Genomic DNA, 17147 nt, shown 5'->3' with positions numbered 1-17147 from the left:
AGAGAGATGTTCATGTCACCCAGGCTAGACAGGGAGTCTTTTGCTCAGATCATCTCCCCAAAGTAGGTCAGGCAGCAACATTTTTGAGCTGCCATTGTGTGCCCAGGGATGAGGGTTTTGTTAGGAGAGAGGAGCTAGAAGGAATTCGCACAGGATACAGGTTAACTCTCATTAACTACAAGTGGACAGTCCTGGTGACCTCTTGACCCCACTGCCCACTCCAGGGCAGAAAATGGTTAGAACTCCTGTGGGCCTGGGTTAGCCCTGTGTTGCCCAAACTTGCTTGATTCACCTGGTATACTAATCTTATGGATTCTCAGACCCCAGCTCTGACCCACTGAATCAGAATCTCCAGATAAGGGGCACCCCAAGGAACAACCGGGAAACCCTTGCATGGCTCATTTGTTCTCCGATTTTTCCTTTTGCTCCAACACACATAGGGAAGACATTTCCATTAGCTGCAGAGTGGTGAGGGGAAAAGAGAGATGGCTCATGGAGGTGGGAAAGAACTCCCTGGGTGACTGTGGCTCGGCCCCTGGAGAGATGTCCCTTCATGACAAGGATCCTGGTCTGTCAGAAAGGATGCTGGATGGAGAGTTGCTGGTCTCAGTGTGAAACTCCACCTCAGACGGCTTTGTCACCAAGAGCAGGTTTCTCCCTTGCTCCAGGCTTCCATTTCTTCATTTGTAAAATGGGGGTGATGTTACCATCACCTTCACGAGCACTTGATCACTTCCAAGGGCTCTTTCCATTTCAAGTCTGTACGGTTACTGCCTCTGCTCATAATGTCTACGCCCTAGACACCACGGTCTGTATCCACTGGAATGTTGGTTAATGGGTAAAACCTGCCCAGTGGCAATGCCCACGTGGTACTTTTGTTTTTTTAATAAAAGGAGACCTTCCAACCAGAAAGGGCTGATCTGTGTATTATTAACAGACCAATGGGGCCTCATGGCTTTTAATTATTAGAGAATCCTTTTCTGTCTCTCTCTACACCTCTAAGACTTCTTGTTTGCAGTGCTTTTCTCTGCCCAAATGTACTCGCTAAGCAATAATTCTCCTTATTTTTACTTCCTGAAGGCACATGTAACAGCCAACCAGAGGTTCTCAGCATTCGGCAACAGTGTCACTTCACTGCTGCTGCTGCTGCTAAGTCGCTTGAGTCGTGTCCAACTCTGTGCGACTCCTAAGCTGATGTAATTCTACCCGCTTCCTGCTGTAATCTGACCTTTTAATTATACCTGAGGCTCTGCTAAGGATAAAAGTGTGATTTCCAAGAAATGGCTTGCACTGGTAGTAATAAAGGTGACAGGTATTTATGAAGTGTTTATTATACACCGGGTCCTGTGGTAAGGGCTTAACTTTTGTTTTCTGGCAGAGTCAGGCTGGTATTCAGGATCTTTAGTTTCCTGACCAGGGATCTAACCTGTGCCCCTGAAGGGGAAGCATGGAATCTTAAACATGGTCTACCAGGGAAATCCCTGTGCTGAAGGATTTAAATGCATAATCTAAGATTCCTGTGACAAAAGTATAAATATTCCCAATTTATCAAGCAGGAAATGAAGGCTCCTGGAAATGATGAAATTTACACAGAGGAGAATTGGCCAGACTTCCCTGATAGCTCAGTTGGTAAAGAATCCGCCTGCAATACAGGAGACCCCAGTTTGATTCCTGGGTCTGGAAGATCCCCTGGGGAAGGGATAGGTTACCCACTCCAGTATTCTTGGGCTTCCCTTGTGGCTCAGCTGGTAAAGAACCTGCCTGCAACCTGGGAGACCTGGGTTAGATCCTTGGGTTGGGAAGATCCCCTGGAGAAGGGAAAGGCTACTCACTCCAGTATTCTGGCCTGGCGAATTCCATGGACTGTATAATCCATGGGGTCACCAAGAGTCAGACACGACTGAGCACAGCACACACACAAGGGAGGACACGCTTTACCATGACTGACCAGTTCAGTCGCTCAGTCGTGTCTGACTCTTTGCACCCCATGGACTGCAGCACGCCAGCCTTCCCTGTCCATCACCAACTCCTGGAGCTTACTCAAACCCACGTCCATTTAGCTGGTGATGCCATCCAACCATCTCATTCTCTGTCCTGCCTTCTCTTCCTGCCTTCAATCTTTCCTAGCAACAGGGTCTTTTCAAATAAGTCAGTTCTTTGCATCAGATGGCCAAAGTACTGGAGTTTCAGCTTCAGCATCAGTCCTTCCGATGAATATTCAGGACTGATTTCCTTTAGGATTGACTTATTGGATCTCCTTGCAGTCCAAGGGACTCTCAAGAGTCTTCTCCAATATCACAGTTCAAAAGCATCAGTTCTTTGGCACTCAGCTTTCTGTATAGTCCAACTCTCACATCCATACATGACTACTGGAAAAACCATAGCTTTGACTAGATGGACCTTTGTTGGCAAAGTAATGTCTCTGCTTTTTAATATGCTGTCTAGGTTGGTCATAGCTTTTCTTCCAAGGAGCAAGCGTTTTTTAATTTCATGGCTGCAGTCACCATCTGCAGTGATTTTGGAGCCCAGAAAAATAAAGTCAGCTACGGTTTCCACTGTTTCCCCATCTATTTGGCATGAAGTGATGGGACCAGATGCCATGATCTTACTTTTCTGAATGTTGAGCTTTAAGCCAACTTTTTCACTCTCCTCTTTCACTTTCATCAAGAGGCTCTTTAGTTCTTCTTCACTTTCTGCCATAAGGGTAGTGTCATCTGCATATCTGAGGTTATTGATATTTCTCCTGGCAATCTTGATTCCAGCTTGTGCTTCATCCAGCCCAGCATTTCGCATGATGAATTCTGTACAGAAGTTAAATAAGCAGGGTGACAATATACAGCCTTGATGTATTCCTTTCCTGATTTGGAACCAGCCTGTTGTTCCATGTCCAGTTATAACTGTTGCTTCTTGACCTGCATACAGATTTCTCAGGAGGCAGGTCAGGTGGTCTGGTATTCCCATCTCTTGAAGAATTTTCCACAGTTTGTTGTGATCCACACAGTCAAAGGCTTTGGCGTAGTCAATAAAGCAGAAGTAGATGTTTTCCTGGAACTCTCTTGCTTTTTTGATGATCCAACAATCATCCACAATGATCATCCACAATGATCCATGGTGATCCATGATCCATTGTGGGTCAGCGTTTGGGGCACCGAGTGCAGCAGTACATGCACGGGGCCTTTTGAAGGAGGTTGCCATTACCTTCATTACCTCCACCATAGTTTGGCCTCAGTTCAAACAACAGGGAGGGAACATAGCCCCGCTCATCGGAACAAGACCCAGTTTTCCCCTCAGTCAATCTCTCCCATCAGGAAGCTTCCATAAGCCTCTTATCCTTCTCCATCAGAGGGCAGATAGAATGAAAACCACAGTCACAGAAAACTAATCAAACTCATCACATGGACCACAGCCTTGTCTAACTTAATGAAACTATGAGCCATGCTGTGTGGGACCACCCAAGACGGATGGGTCATGGTGGAGAGTTCTGACAAAACGTGGTCCCCTGGAGAAGGGAATGGAAATCACTTCAGTATTCTTGCCTGGAGAATCCCATGAACAGTATGAAAAGGCAAAAAGTTAGGACACTGAAAGATGAACTCCCCAGGTTGGTAGGTGCCTAATATGCTACTGGAGAACAGTGGAGAAATAACTCCAGAAAGAATGAAGGGATGGAGCCAAAGCAAAACAACACCCAGTTGTGGATGTGATTGGTGATGGAAGTAAAGTCTGATGCTGTAAAGAGCAATAGGAACCTGGAATGTTAGGTCTGTGAATCAAAGCAAATTGGAAGTGGTCAAACAAGAGATGGCAAGAGTAAACGTCGACATTTTAGGAATCAGTGAACTAAATGGACTGCAATGGGTGAATTTAACTCAGATGACCATTATATCTACTACTGTGGGCAAGTATCCCTTAGAAGAAATGGAGTAGCCCTCATAGTCAACAAAAGAGCCTGAAATGCAGTATTTGGATACAATCTCAAAATGACAGAATGATCTCTGTTCGTTTCCAAGGCAAACCATTCAATATCACAGTAATCCAAGTATATGCCCCCAACCAGTAATGCTGAAGAAGTTGAAGCTGAATGGTTCTATGAAGACCCACAAGACCTTCTAGAACTAACACTCCAAAAAGATGTCCTTTTCATTTAAGGGGCTGGAATGCAAAAGTAGGAAGTCAAGAGATACCTGGAGTAACAGGCAAATTTGGCCCTGGAGTACAGAATGAAGCAGGGCAAAGCTAACAGAATTTTGCAGAAAAGAACACCCTGGTCATAGCAAACACCCTCTTCCAACAACGTAAGAGAAGACTCTACACATAGACATCACCAGATGGTTATTACCATGACTGAAAAACAGCTGCAATCAATCAAAATAATGTAGAAACACTCTCTACAGAAAATGGTCACCTAAGAAGAAGTTGATGACTAGGGCAGAGAGAATAAAGAAAGGGCTTTTTTTTTTTCCCCTTGTAGGTTAGGTATTAAGAAATGTACGTATTTATACTTATCTGGAGGAGGGAGAGTCCTTGTAACAATAATAACTACTGTTCGAGTGTGCACCAGCCAGGCGCTCAGCTAAGTGCTTTCCATGCGAGTTTTCATACTATTATTCTGATTGTATAGCTGAGGAACAAAGGCGCCAAAGAGGTAGATAACTTTTTTAAGGCCCCCTGAAGTAGTAAGTGGCTGATCTGAATTGAACCTGGCAATGTGATACTGGAGAAGCCAGCTGGTGAAGGGCTGACCCCAGACCAGGCAGAGGAGGCTGTAGGAGGAGCACCAGTTTGGAGAGGTGGGTGTCTTCAATCCTTGCCTGGGGAGATGAAAGGGGCCAGCCTCCCCTCCCAGGATAAGCAGGAAGGCCTCAGCCCAGAACACATGTACAAATCCGAATTCTAGAGAAAATTCCTGCCCAGAGCAAATGGATCGTGGCCTCGTTGTCCCTTTGTATTATCCACACTGCTTCTCTCTTGCATTGCGACACATAATCAGAGTTTTTCTGTAAGCTGACAGAGTCCGTGCACTAAAGCTAGTTAAATACATTTTTTTCCTGCACATTTTCTACATGTTCCTCCCTCAGCCCAGGATTCCTTTTTCCACAGCTTCTCTGCGAAGTGAGAAATTCAACTCACCCTTTAAGACCTGGATGAAATTTTACTTCCTCAAGGCATCTTTGACCTTCTTCTTAGGCTCTGCAGCAATAAAAATCACTTGCTCCACTCTGAGTGCTCCCATTACATGGATGGTGTGACTATCTATACCATTTACGACCATCTTACACAAGTTCATTGCTTTCTACTTTACGAAGTTTTTTCAAGCATTTTCTTTAACCCATCACAACAAGGCAGAAGTTCACATTCCTTTTCCAACTTCTGGGGGAAGACATCCTCCAGAGCTCAGGCTCCTGTGTTATCTGCAACCCACCCTGGGGGATGGGCAGCACTCCCAACAGACATTGTTTCTGCAGCAAAATGTAGGAATACACACACGAAGTGGATTGAATAGTGGCTCCATCAAAACTTCACTTTAGATCAGCTTTTGCCTCCAAAAGAGTTATGAAAAAAAAAAACAAAACTGTTGATTTTCAGAACTTTCTGAATTTTGGAGTGCAGATATGAATTTGGATTCGAATCCAAGTCTTTTAGACTCAGTTGAGGGTTCTTTTCACTTATCACTGAGTTTTACAGTCAGAATATATGTTGTCTCCTTATTCGACTGTAAGCTTATGGGGGGCATGAGCTTAACTAAAAGTTAAGACTTTTAGTCTTAACTCAGTGTTTAGCAGTGTCTGGGACCAAAGCAGTGCTTGAGAATGCTTCTTAAAGAAATAATCTTATTTTCCTCTTAAGTGAGAAAATGTATTGTAAAGCTAACAGACATTTAGGGAATCATGGGCAGAGCTCACAGCACAGGGACTTGGCTATTAAGGCAGTATTTACTCTTTTTAGTCCTGGGCTGTTTAGGAAAATACTGGTGTAGGATGGGTACAAATAAAAATGGATATTATCCTTAAGGGAGTTCAATCTAAGCAAAAACCCACGCCTCTTTTCCTCAAGGGAAAGTGCAGATCAAATCTGTACTAAGACTGTGATTCTTAAAAATATAGATGACCATAGATAAGAATATAAGTAGATCTCATAAAGAAGGCTGACCACTGAAGAATTGATGCCTTTGAACTGTGGTGCTGGAGAAGACTTCTGAGAGTCCCTTGGACAGCAAGGAGATCAAACCAGTCAATCCTAAAGAAAATCAATCCTGAATATTCATTAAAGGACTGATGCTGAAGCTCCAAAACTTGGGTGAAAAGCTGACTCACTGGAAAAGACCTGGATGCTGGGAAAGTTTGGGGGCAGGAAGAGAAGGGGGCAGCAGAGGACGAGACGATCAGATGGCATCACTGACCCGATGGACATGAGTCTGAACAAACTCTGGGAAATAGCGAAGGACAGGGAAGCCTGGTGTGCTACAGTCCACGGGGTCACAAAGAATCAGACACGACTTAGTGACTGAACAACAACAACAAGATCTCAGTTCCTAGATGAAGGGTAGAACATGGATATGGAGTTACAGAGGCAGTTCTGGGTGTGAACCCTACCTTGGTTACTGACTGGCTAGCTGAACCTCACAGTACTCATCTGTGGAATGGGAGCACACTAGAAGTCAGCTCACAGATTAGATGAGGTACAGACATAAAGCACTTGCTAGAGTCTCTGATACACAGCAGAGGCCAGATAAATGGCAGCTGTTGCCAGTTGTGGGAACATCCAAGGAAATCTTTGAAACAGCTGGCTATCTCCCTCTGGAAAAATAGTCACCGAATCACTCAAAGGAGGAAGGCAACTTTTTGGAAAATCTGAGTAAATTTAATTCAACAAATATTTATTGATGCTCCTACTAAGTGTCAGGTACTGTGCCAAGGGCTTTAAAGATGAAAAAAAAAAAAAGTATCTCCTGCCCAGGAGCTTGATGGCGTGGGGACTCAACGTTTGAAAACACTGGGACTGGGACTGGCTGGAGGGAGAGCAAAGGGTTAGCAAAGGGACTTTGGAAGCTGTGACACCTTAGCTGGAACTTAAAGGATAAACAAAAGTTTATGGGGCGGACCGAAAGAAGTATTCCTGCCAGTAGGAATGGCAAAGAGTCTAACCTGACTATGGGCCGGGCCCAGATGCAGTCTGGATTGGAGCTGTGGGAATGGAGAGAATTTGATAACCTGGAATCCCTTTAATAAGAAGTGGCATTGATGTCACTGGGTGACTGATTCCATGGAGGAGTGGCTGAGGATCTTTCATGGCTCCCAGACTTCTGGTTTGGGCAACCGGATGTTGAGATAGGAGGAAGGAAAGAGTGGCGTGGAGCTGGGAGGAAGGTGTTAACATCTGCAGCCTGAAGCAGGTGGCCAGAAGTGTGTTGTGGAGGAGAGGGTACTCTGTGCTGGATGCCTGGGGCTGGGAGTCAGCTGTGTGTATGTGGAATCTAGGGTAGTAGGTAAACTTATGCTGGGTGATCTAGCTGGACAGTTAAACTATAATGTTAACAGCTTCTTGAGCTCCAGATACTGTGCTTATTAGCTTTATATACAAGACAATATTTAGTCCTCAAAATATCTGGACAGCGTTATCACCCCAATTTTCAGATGGGAACTGCAAGTCAGAAAGTTAGGTAACTTGCCCAAGGTTTAACAGTAAGTAGCAAGACTTGATCTTAAGCTTGACCCCAAAGCTCAGACTGTCCAACGCTAAGCCGGTACTCCCTACACTGTGGGTGTGGAATCTTTGTCCTGGGAGATACTATGAGGTGTTCCTTGAGGCACAATACTTTTGGGCAACACTAAACTCCCTTTATAAGATTCAGACTGCACATTAGAGTCAAGAAGGCTCTGGAAAGTCCTCCTGGGAAGAAACCCACGTGGCTTTGTGTCCTCCTGTGTTCCAGGGTTAGCTTGGCCGGGAACTCGACCCTCACAGCACACAGGGGAACCATCTGCCCCCAAATGGGAGTTTAAAAAGCGCTGCAACCCACTCCCAGTTCTCTCCTTTGTCTTGTGGGAGCCTAGCTGCGCGGCGGGAGGGGCGGGGCGAGGGGCAGGAGGTGGAAAGTTGAAGCTGCAAACACAGGTGGCTGAGGGCGGGACGGGCCTGCCACAGGCTGCCCACCCGGGGGGCAGGCGGGGGTTGGGGGAGAGCTGTGTTGGTCCAGCTGCCGCGCACCAGGGAGACCAGCCCCAGCCTGCTCCACGGAATGCCATCAATGCCAGACACTGCTGTTCCTGCAGACAGTTCTAACTGCGTCGTCAAGGACACCGCTCTGCAGAGACAGGAAGGAAAACTGGGCTGGGTCTGAATTCCAGGAGTTGAACCTTGAGTGTAATGATAGCAATTTCTTCCTTGTTTTTCATCTTTCAACTCACCAAAGGAGCGGGTGGTTGTGTGATGGAGTGCAAGCGAGGCACCCAAACACAGTCTGGCTGGATCTCAAGTCACTTTCCCAAGACTGTTCAGTACCTTGCCCCGCGAGCGTGATGGCGCCACGCAACTCGGAGGGCTGCCTCTGCCTTCACTCGACAGATCCCAGACGGGATAAGGTCACAATGGCTCCTTTGAGGCCAAGGCTGTACACCTGTGATGCCATATGAACTACAAGGGAGACAAAAGCAGGCAGAAGAAAGAGCCTTTTGAGAGGCGGGGAAAAGAGGCCAGTACTCTGGGGACTGGCTCGGTTATACTGGCTGTGTTGGATGGGCACCAGCCAGCTCTGCTAAGATATCTTTCCTGCCTTCTGCATTTAATTAGCAACCATTTGTCCTTATCCTGAATCTTCCACTCCATCACCTCAAAGTGCTTTGCAGGAAGACCTATCCTGGGTCAGGGAGGCTTTCTCCTCTGCTCGTCACAGAGAGCCAAGAACGTGCGCTCCATCACAGGGTGCTGGCTGAAGGTGACGGATGTCTTCTGTGGCTCTCCCGGGTCTGTCTCCAATCCCCAGAGTCACACACATGCCGCCTTCTGTGATTTAGTAAAGTGCTAGGCGTGCTGGGTACGCTGTTGTGGGATTTGATTTTACCATTAATAAGCAGGGCACAGTTGGGCCACCGTGGAGTAATGAAGTTCTCCAGCTTGCCCCCCAGCAGGAGATGCCAGTGGCTGCAGCTGGTGGGGTTCGGATGGAGTCCTGGGCTCTCAGGGAAGGCGCCTTTCAGGGGGCAAAGCTCACCATGTTTCATGGTGTGCAGGCACTCCCGCCTGCCCCCCTGTGCCTCTTCTAGTGTCCCCACCTCAGAGTCCTCTGGCCCTCCCACCGTTCAGGGCTTTTCTTCTGAAGCACAACCACTTTGAATGGAAGGGAATCAGAGACTGAGGGGCAGCTTCTGGAAGTTTCTACTCAGGACTGGCAAAGATATCTCTCTCTATCCTCTCAAACTCCTTCTTTCCCTCCACTAAGGTTACCAGAAAGCTTGCGGGCCTCCAATATTCTACAGCTGCTAACATCAGGGAATCTGCTTGAAGGAAGCTGCAGAGTCTGCTGCTTAGTTTGCTGAGGGCTAATATCAGTCACCTCAGATACGTAGATGACATCAACCCTTACAGCAGAAAGTGAAGAGGAACTAAAGAGCCTCTTGATGAAGGTGAAAGAGGAGAGTCAAAAAGCTGGCTTAAAGATCAACATTCCAAAAACTAAGATCACGGCATCCAGTCCCATCACTTCCTGGCAAACAGATGGGGAAACAGTGAGAGACTTTATTTTCTTGGGCTCCAAGACTACTGTGGACAATGACTGCAGCCATGAAATTAAAAGATGCTTGCTCCTTGGAAGAAAAGCTATCACCAAGCTAGACAGTGTATTAAAAAGCAGAGACATTACCGACAAAGGTCCATCTAGTCAAAGCTATGGTTTTTTCAGTAGTCATGTATGGATGTGAGAGCTGGACCATAAAGAAGGCTGAGTGCCAAAGAATTAATGCTTTCAAACTGTGGTGCTGGAAAAGATTCTTGAGAGTCCCTAGGACAGCAAGGAGATCAAACCAGTGAATCCTAAAGGAAATCAATCCTGAATATTCATTGGAAGGACTGATGCTGAAGCTGAAGCTCAAATACTTTGGCCACCTGATGCGAAAAGCTGACTCACTGGAAAAGACCCTCATTTTGGGAAAGATTGAAGGCAGGAGGAGAGGGGGCAATAGAGGATGAGGTGGTTGGATGGCATCGCCGACTCAATGGACATGAGTTTGAGCAAGCTCCAGGAGATGGTGAAGGACAGGGAAGCCTGGTGTGCTGCAGTCCATGGGGTTGCAAAGAGTCGGACATGACTGAGTGACTGAAGAACAATTCTCTGTGTTGCCTCAGAGAGGAAAATGGGGCCACAGCCTGCAGCCAGCCGCTTTTGTCTCTTTGCTGGGTATGATGACAACACAGCCCCTGCCTGGTGGGCTGCTGACTTTGATGGCAAAGGGGCCCCTTGGTGAAATCTTGTGCCCAGGACCCCTTACTTCAAGCCACATCCTTGCTCCCGGGACGGGTGCCGGAGCAAATCCTGGTGAGCAGGGTGTCTGCTTCAGCTTCCCAGACTCGTCAGAACTGGACAATTGTTGAATCAGAGGACTCAAGCCTCATAATCATTTCCATGGATACAGGAATACATTGAGAAGGATGCTGAGGCCTTGTGTTGTCTTGGCAGAAAAAAGTGTTGTTTGGGGAGAATGAGGCAAAAAGGAGTGTAGGTTTGAGGTACATAGAAAAGGAAGCTATGAAGCTTTGTCACTGGCTTTGTCACAGAAGACAAGGGTAGTGGGGATGCCCCCCCTCATGCCTATTTTTTTTTTTTGGTCACATGGCACAGCATGTGGGATCTTAGATCCCTGACCAGGAATCAAATCCACACCCCCTGCAGTAGAAGTTCAGTCTTAACCACCGGACCGCCAGGGAAGTCCCAGGACTGCCCATGTTTACTACAGCTTACCTTGGTCAATCCCTTTCTTTATCAAAAATAACTGGAAAAAAAAAAAAAAAGGAATAGCACAGGGAAAGATATTCAATACCCTGTGATAAACCACAATGGAAAAGAATACAAAAAAAGATATATATATATATAAACGGAATTACTTTGCTGTACACCAGAAACTAACATAACATTTTAAATCAACTATACTTCAATTAAAGAAACCAACCCAACCCCGCCCCCCGCCCCCCCACCCCAAGACAAAAGCAAAACAAGAACATCAAAACTGAAAAGAAGGGAGACTGGCGTGACATCCTCCCTCTACCAGTGAGTGGCAGGGTTGGGACCAGTGCTCTCGCGAGTGGTCCTGGTCGACACCCCATGAGCCACAGATTAGCCTCCTGTTATCTCTGCTCTTGCTTCTCTAAAATGAAGACCCTTCCCACCATTCAGGCTAGGAGAGGCCTAGACCACACAGGGGCTGCTAGGAGAGGCCAGACAAGAAGAACTCGGCACGCCCCGGCCGCGTCTAGGGGCAGTTCCTTGGAGGTGTGCCACCACCCTTGACTCTCAGAGGCAAGAGTGAGGAGACAGGGGTGGAAGGACTGGGCCCTAAAGCTGGCTGTGCAGTGTCAAGTCCAGAGGGAAGGTAATGGAAAGTGCGTCACAGGATACGAAATCCAGCTGGGGTCTGAAGCCTGTGACCAAGGGTCGTCCCTTCTGAGCCTCTTTCTGCAGATCCCTCCCTCAAGGACCACATACTGAGCGCACTCAAGGCGTGTCATCAGTCAGACACCCCACATTTTCTCTTTCCTCTGGGCTTCTGCCCATGCAGGCGCTTCTATTTTCACTCCTTGTATAGGGCCCCAGATTTTCTGGGGGCTCAGCCGAGACCTTGTGTCTCCAGAGACAGCACTCTGACAGGGGTGGGTGCTCTCTTCTGTGCGTCCAGCGATTCTATCACAGCACTTACCCCGGACCATCTCCTGGACTAGAGTGTGAGCTCCTGGAGGGCAAAGTCTACGGATTATTCACCTCAGTACCCAGCACTTAGTAGGCCCTCAAAGAACAAATGCTGGCTCACATCGTAGGCGCACAGTGAGTTCTGTCCCCTCCTTCTTCACTCATGACCACAGTGAAGAGCTCCAGGAGACCAACAAACAAGCAAACAAATCCAAGTTCTTTCAACAGGGTGCCAAATGAGAATGCTAAATTTTTTCTCAAACTACTGTAATTCTGGTTTAAAAACCAAGTCACTTGCATAGAGCTTCAGTTTTAAACACTGACATCAACTGTTAAAAAGAAGAAATCCCCTGAGAGTAAACTGGCCTAGAGTGAGAACTCACTACCTACACAGCCTGGGTCCCCACCACCTGCTCCCCCTAATTCCATCTGGCTAAGACAGAATGGGTATTTGTCCAAAGGCTTCACAGCTTTATTTCATTCTGTGCTAGCAGCAGGCAGGTGAGAAAGCCATGATGACGACGATGCTGTTTTATGAAAACTTCAGGATCCTGAAAAGGGGATGAGACAGAGAATAGCATTCCTACCGTCTTCCCAGGGGATGGGGTGGGGGTGGGGGGCTGCCCTTCCAATGAAGAGCAGAGTCTTGGGGTCACCTGAATGACCAATAATTTCACCTTCTCTTATGAACTTATTTCTAACTTTATACTCCATCTCATGCTCAAAAAACATTTGAGATGACGGTCATTGTTTCTTCAGGTCTATGTCTATATCATGGGCTGTTGGTAAAGTGACATCCTAGTTGTGTGATCGTGGGCAAGTGACCTTCAAGTGTCTTGAGCCTCAGCTCTCTTACCTGTAAAATGGTGATAGCAATGACCAAAACTGGGTTACTGTGATTTTAAAAATCCATAACATATGTGGGGAACCTTAGCCCAGTTCCTGCCACTTAGTAGGTACACAGTAAATGAGAGCTGTCATTACCACAAGATCCAGAGAATGGCGAGTTCTAAAAGGGGACTTGCAGGAACAAAAGGAAAGTGGACACTGGAGCTTCTGGGAATTATCTGATAGAGAATCCAGAACTCTGCACAAGGGGTGATGGTCATGGGGACCTCGGAAATTTCTGGAATGTTTGTAATTCTCCCGTGTTTGTAATTTTCTCCCACAGTCTTATTTCATTTAGATCAGCAGTTTAATTCTTTACATGAAAAAGACCCAAGTGCTTATTTAGGGGATTCATTTGGGGGTAAAAGAAAGACACTTACTAAGAGACTAAAGGAAAAGGTCTTGGCAGAGAACAGCTGGAATGTTTGGGGGCAAGAGGAATAAACAGAGGGACATTCAGAATGTTGACAGGAGAACAGGAGGTCCCTGGAGGCCTCATTCTGAGGAGTTCTGCCCCTGACTCAGACCTGAGCAAACTCTTCCTCCCTGCTGTGCCCAGAACTCGGCCCACAGTGTAAGCATTACAAGTCACATCAGGTTGGGGAACACTCTGCTGGGACTCTGCTCAGACGTGACCCCACTCAGTGTAACCTGACACATCCAGTCACCGGGATGTTTAAAGGACACCTGATTCTGTGACAATGTGGTTACCCTACACCACCTGACATGACAGCAGAGAGGAGAATCCCAGTCTCTGGCCTCGGTCCATGCTTAGGTCGCCTGAATCTGGGTCAGAAGGGAAGGCTGTCCTTTAGGGGCAGAGAGAATTCCTGCCTGCCTCAGTCTGTACCCACAGGGCAATGGTTTTCAACCCTGGCTGGGGCATCAGAGTCGCTTGGAGAGGTTTAAAAACTCAGATGATGGAGACTTCCCTGGTGGTCCAGTGGCTGAAAGTCCGCCTGGCAATAAGGGGATGTGGGTTTGATCCCTGGTTGGAGAACTAAGATCCTACATGCCACAGAGCAACTAAGAACACGCACTGCCAGCTACTGAACCCGCCCGCTCCAGAGCCCACGTGGCACAACTAGAGATCTCACATGACACAGTGAAGACGCCACGTGCCACAACTAAGACCGAACACAGCCAGGTCATAATACAATGCTTCGTGGAAAGACCGTGCTTTGAACTTCTGGGAAATGACCAGGGTTCCACACAAGGAGATAAGAGAAGCTCTTTTTCCTAAGTGGTATCTGCAACCAGATCAGTCTGTTCTATAATAGCTTCCCTGGCTCTCCAAGGGCTGGGAATCTACCAGGAGGCAGCTGCGCTTGGCTGCCTAACCTTCCCATGCCTTTCTCAGGGTCCCTGAACATCGGAGACACTCGCCTCATCACCACAGAACTCAATAAAAGGTACACTTATTACAGAAGCTAGATTCAGATTCAACTAACATTTTTGGAGCTCCTTGTCTGTGGCGGGCCCTGAAGCAGACACATAAAAACTGCAAGCCTGTGAGAGGCACTACCTTGTTCTCACTAGGGGTGTGTTCCTGGAAAAAGAGTGTTCATCAGAGTTTTACCAACTCATGACAGCAGTCCTCAGTAGATGTCTTCCCAACATGGTGATTTATCACCTATGATCAACATACAAACTGGGTTTTACTGACTGATGTATATTCTCAAAATTTCAATTGCTCTAATCGAGTGCATGACCATGCACTGATATCTGAGGCTTATCCTCTTCAGCTGTCAAGACATCTAGCTTGTATTTTTTAAGTAAAAATATGGAACACTTCACAAATTTGCGTGTCACCCTTGTGCAGGGACCATGCTAATCTCTATATCATTTCAATTTTAATATCTGAGCTGCTGAAGCCAGCACTCTAGCCTGAATTTGAATCATGAAAATAATTCCTTGTTTGTCTGTCATTTGGAAAGCAATCAAACCATTTGCTGGGAATCAAAGAGTTTTAAACAAGAGAGTATGCAGATACTTTTTGGTGAAGAGTATTCCTTTTATTGAAGCTGATTAGCACTATGAGCTATAACTACATTGTCTCCATTTTTAGAAGTGGTGAAACTGAAGCTCAGAGAATCTCAGTAACTTGTTAAACACACACAGCTAGGACAGGAAGGGCAAGGACTTGACCCCAGGTCTTCTCATTTCCAGATCCGTGCCTTTTCCCTCGTACCGCTAGCGGACCTCACTAGGTCTCCTGCATGGCTATAAGCACTTATGTGCAGATGTATAATTGTTGAAAATTCACATACTGTTTTTTTCAGCCACATGCAAAAATCATGGATTAAGATCCAACAGAATTTTAGGATATAATCACAAAAGTAACAAGGGCTCAGAGGGGCTGAGTGATTTGTCCAAGATCAAACAGCTACTAAGAGGCCGAGCCTGTATTTGACCTTAGGTCTGTATGGCTCCAAAACAACAGCTCTTTTCAACTAGCTAAAGGCACACACACAGTGTACTGGAGAGGAAATCACATGAGACAGGGCTCAGGAGCCAAGAATTCCTGTCTCTGTTCCAATCTTTATTAGCTAAATCACTTTGGACAAGTCCCTTGCCTTCTGCAAACTGGAAGCAATGATCTCTGATCTACTTCACTATGAGAAGTGAAGATCCAAATGGATAAAAAAGTATTCTGAAAATTCCTTCCATAAAACAATAGAGCATAGGAATTCACGTAGGCCAGTCAGACAGCTGTGGGTTCAAAAATTCTGACTCTGCCACTTACTGGCTTGTGTGATCTTGGACAAGTGATTTTACTTCTCATGTCTCCATTTTCTCATCTGCAAAATGGGGCTAAATCAAGTACCTACACCAAAGGGCTGTTGTGACGATTAAATGAGAGCATCCATTTACATACAGATTGGCCCACATAGAGTACAGGATCAGCGAACGTCAGCCACTGTCACCATAGCCGTGCCTGCCAGGTTTTCAACTTCCTCAAGTACGGACTTTCTGAGCTACCACACCTGGGCAACAGTTTCCTATTATTCTCTGCGTTCCTCCTCTGGCCTTGACCCTCCTTCCCTTTCCAGTCTCCCTTCCCCACAGCCCATCTTAATACCCCCCTGCCAACCCCAGTCCCCTTCCCCCATTTCGGCGCCGTGTCTTACTCGACGACCTTGGCTGGGTCCCCGTGGTGCCCATAGACCAGCGCCCGGACCCGGGAAGGCTCAGCAGAGGCAGAGAAGGAGGCGGAGGCAGGCCGCCGCCGGCGGGACTCTGGGAGCAGCCTCTGCCCTAGCTGGGCCGGGGCTCGAGTCCTGCAGAGCGCCCCGCAAACCCACATGTTCCCTCCAGTCAACTCAGAGACAGACGCTGCGAGATACGTCATCTTCCAGCGACCGCTCGCCTGCGCCCGGCCCCGCCCCCCAGGTGACCACGCCCCTCGCTCCTTTTAAAGGGCTGTCGCGGTCCTCCGCAGCTGGCGCTGGCGCTAGGTGAAACTCCGTGGGAAACCAGGAATAATCGGCGGAGGTAGTTAGGGGAGTCTCGGGGACTCTGAGCCTCCCAGGCTTGAACTCCTAACGTTAGAAATTGGCTTAAAGCTGGGACTGGCTTAAAGTCTGCGATTGATGTTTGATTTGGGGGAAGACAATTTCCCCTTTCCTGGCCTCAGTTTCTCCTCACAGTGAACATAAAGCTCTCTGTGTTCAAATGAGGCGTTATTTCATTTAATCCCAGCTGTCTTCTAACAGCGTCGGGTGGCAAACCTTACTTCCCTACACTAAGTAGAGTAGATGTAAGTAGATGTGGTGGTACGAGTACTGAGTTTGGAGTTAGCTGACTTAGGTTCAAATCCTAGACCTGCCGCTTGTTAGCTTGGCCACCTCGGGCAAGTGACTGAAACTGTGAGACAGCGTTCTCATTCCTTGCTGTTGTTCAGTCACTCGGTCCTGTCCAACTCTTCGCGACCACATGGACTCCAGCACACCAGGCTTCCCTGTCCTTCACTATCTCCTGGAGTTTGTTCAAACTCCTGTCCATGCAGTCAATGATGCTATCTGATCATCTCATCCTCTGTTATCCCCTTCTCCTCCTGCCCTCTTTCCTAGCATCAGGGTCTTTTCCAGTGAGTGCCACCTCTTCGCATCAGGTGGCCAAAGTATTGGAGCTCCAGCTTCAGCATCAGTCCTTCCAGTCAATATTTAGGATTGATTTCCTTTAGGATTGACTGGTTTGATCTCCTTGCTGTTCAAGGGACTCTAAAAAGTCTTCTCCAGCACCACAGTTTGAAAACATTTGTTCTTCAGTGCTCAGCCTTCTTTATGGTCCAGCTCTCACATCTGTACATGACTACTTGAAAAACCATAGCTTTGACTAAGCAGACCTTTGTGGAAATGTG

General features: G+C 47.1%; 1 protein-coding gene and 1 non-coding gene across 6 annotated transcripts in view; both read right to left on the bottom strand.

Moving 5' to 3' along the window:
* The window catches only part of MECR (mitochondrial trans-2-enoyl-CoA reductase), a 40155-nt gene extending 24018 nt beyond the window's left edge, over window positions 1-16137 (bottom strand). For 2 of the 5 annotated variants that reach the window (XM_027518246.1, XM_027518265.1), the window contains exon 1: window positions 15916-16137. In XM_027518246.1, coding sequence (XP_027374047.1) covers window positions 15916-16136 — 221 coding nt within the window. In that variant the 5' untranslated portion in view covers window position 16137. The remainder of the gene's footprint in view (window positions 1-15915) is intronic. The other 3 variants (XM_027518273.1, XM_027518255.1, XM_027518281.1) reach the window with 3 other exon arrangements.
* On the bottom strand, window positions 14562-14665 carry LOC113882049. Its single transcript, XR_003508266.1, has one exon. It is a non-coding gene; the product is annotated as a U6 spliceosomal RNA (small nuclear RNA).
* Window positions 16138-17147: the final 1010 nt, after the last annotated feature.

The sequence above is a fragment of the Bos indicus x Bos taurus genome, chromosome 2, assembly GCF_003369695.1.
Source record: "Bos indicus x Bos taurus breed Angus x Brahman F1 hybrid chromosome 2, Bos_hybrid_MaternalHap_v2.0, whole genome shotgun sequence".
Taxonomy (NCBI): domain Eukaryota; kingdom Metazoa; phylum Chordata; class Mammalia; order Artiodactyla; family Bovidae; genus Bos; species Bos indicus x Bos taurus.
The sequence above is the reverse complement of the archived record's forward strand: the minus strand, read 5'-3'. Positions and strand labels throughout refer to the sequence as shown.